The sequence below is a fragment of the Bison bison genome, unplaced genomic scaffold (genome assembly GCF_000754665.1).
Source record: "Bison bison bison isolate TAMUID 2011002044 unplaced genomic scaffold, Bison_UMD1.0 scf7180017864203, whole genome shotgun sequence".
Lineage (NCBI taxonomy): Eukaryota > Metazoa > Chordata > Mammalia > Artiodactyla > Bovidae > Bison > Bison bison.
In genome coordinates this window covers 6033137-6034157 of record NW_011494775.1, presented here as the reverse complement: position 1 = coordinate 6034157, position 1021 = coordinate 6033137, and the positions used below count along the sequence as shown (strand labels likewise).

The window sequence follows — 1021 nt, the reverse complement described above, 5'->3', positions numbered from 1 at the left end:
ATCATCAGGAAGGGATGGGAGCCGAACAGACCCAATGCAGTTCTCTGAGCCCCTCTGCTCACAGTCAGAGGGACTGCTCTGGGGTCCTTCTGCAGGACACACTTCTGCAGCTTCCTTCTGATTTAGGAACCTGGAGGCAAGGACCCCACACTGACCACAGTGACCAGGAAGGAAGATTCTGGTTCTGCACCAGAGACACAGTGGGGTGTTGGGGGTGGGATTAGGGGGTGTGGTTTGCACTCTGCCTTGAGACATAAGGCTCAAACTGAGGGTGGGCGGAGGCCTTCTTTCTTGAGCAAGAGCCATGAAAGCTGCCTCCCCCAACTTTCAGTTCCCCTAACTTTCAGTTTCCAGAGTGGTCCATGTCTCTCACCTGTTAAGTTTGGTCTGCAATGGTGGTCTAGGGGTTTCTGCTCCTTGGGGAACAGCCTGGAAAGGCAAGCAATTGGGTGAAATGTTGCTCAAGTTTTCAGTCCTCTAGGTTCCCCCACCCCAAGGTGGCAGCCCCTATCTTCCATACCTGGGCAATGGGCATGACACCTTCTGGACTTCCCCAGGGGGCCAAGACTTTCCCGGAAGCGCTCCGACTCCGACTGGCGGCAGGCCTGTAGGCATTGCCAAGCTTCAAGGACCGGGGATTTGGGTCCTCTACACTTGGGGGCTGGGTCGCAGGCAGCCATCTGATCTGGTGACCTTCAAACTCAGCCAGCGTCCTCTGCTGCCATTCCCGAGGCTCCGGCCCGATGAAGCCAGAGCTGGAGCAGGCCTCTCCGGAGCATTGCCTCGCCAACCCAGCGCCCCTACCCAGGCGATCCAGTTTCCCTGGCTCTGAGAAGCACCACTTCCGCTGCTGGGTGGGAGCCCCTGAGCGCGCCGGCTCTACTTCCCCGCCGGGGTGGCTGAGCGAGGCGGAGCGCGGGTGTTCGGCAGAGGGCCGCGCGGGGGCCGCGGGCCGCAGGCGGGAGGGCAGGCTCATGCGGAGCTCCTTGCGCTGGAAGGACGTCTCCCGGAGCACTCGCCG

At 60.8% G+C, this 1021-nt stretch overlaps 1 protein-coding gene across 1 annotated transcript in view; it reads right to left on the bottom strand.

Annotated features, from left to right (window-relative positions):
* SHROOM1 (shroom family member 1) overlaps positions 1 to 1021 on the bottom strand; it is an 11720-nt gene that overhangs the window by 2980 nt on the left and 7719 nt on the right. Inside the window, exons 6-8 of the mRNA XM_010844627.1 lie at positions 521 to 1021; positions 374 to 429; positions 1 to 130 (exon numbers count right to left, since the gene is read on the bottom strand). Of these exons, the coding sequence (XP_010842929.1) occupies positions 1 to 130; positions 374 to 429; positions 521 to 1021 (687 nt within the window). The remainder of the gene's footprint in view (positions 131 to 373; positions 430 to 520) is intronic.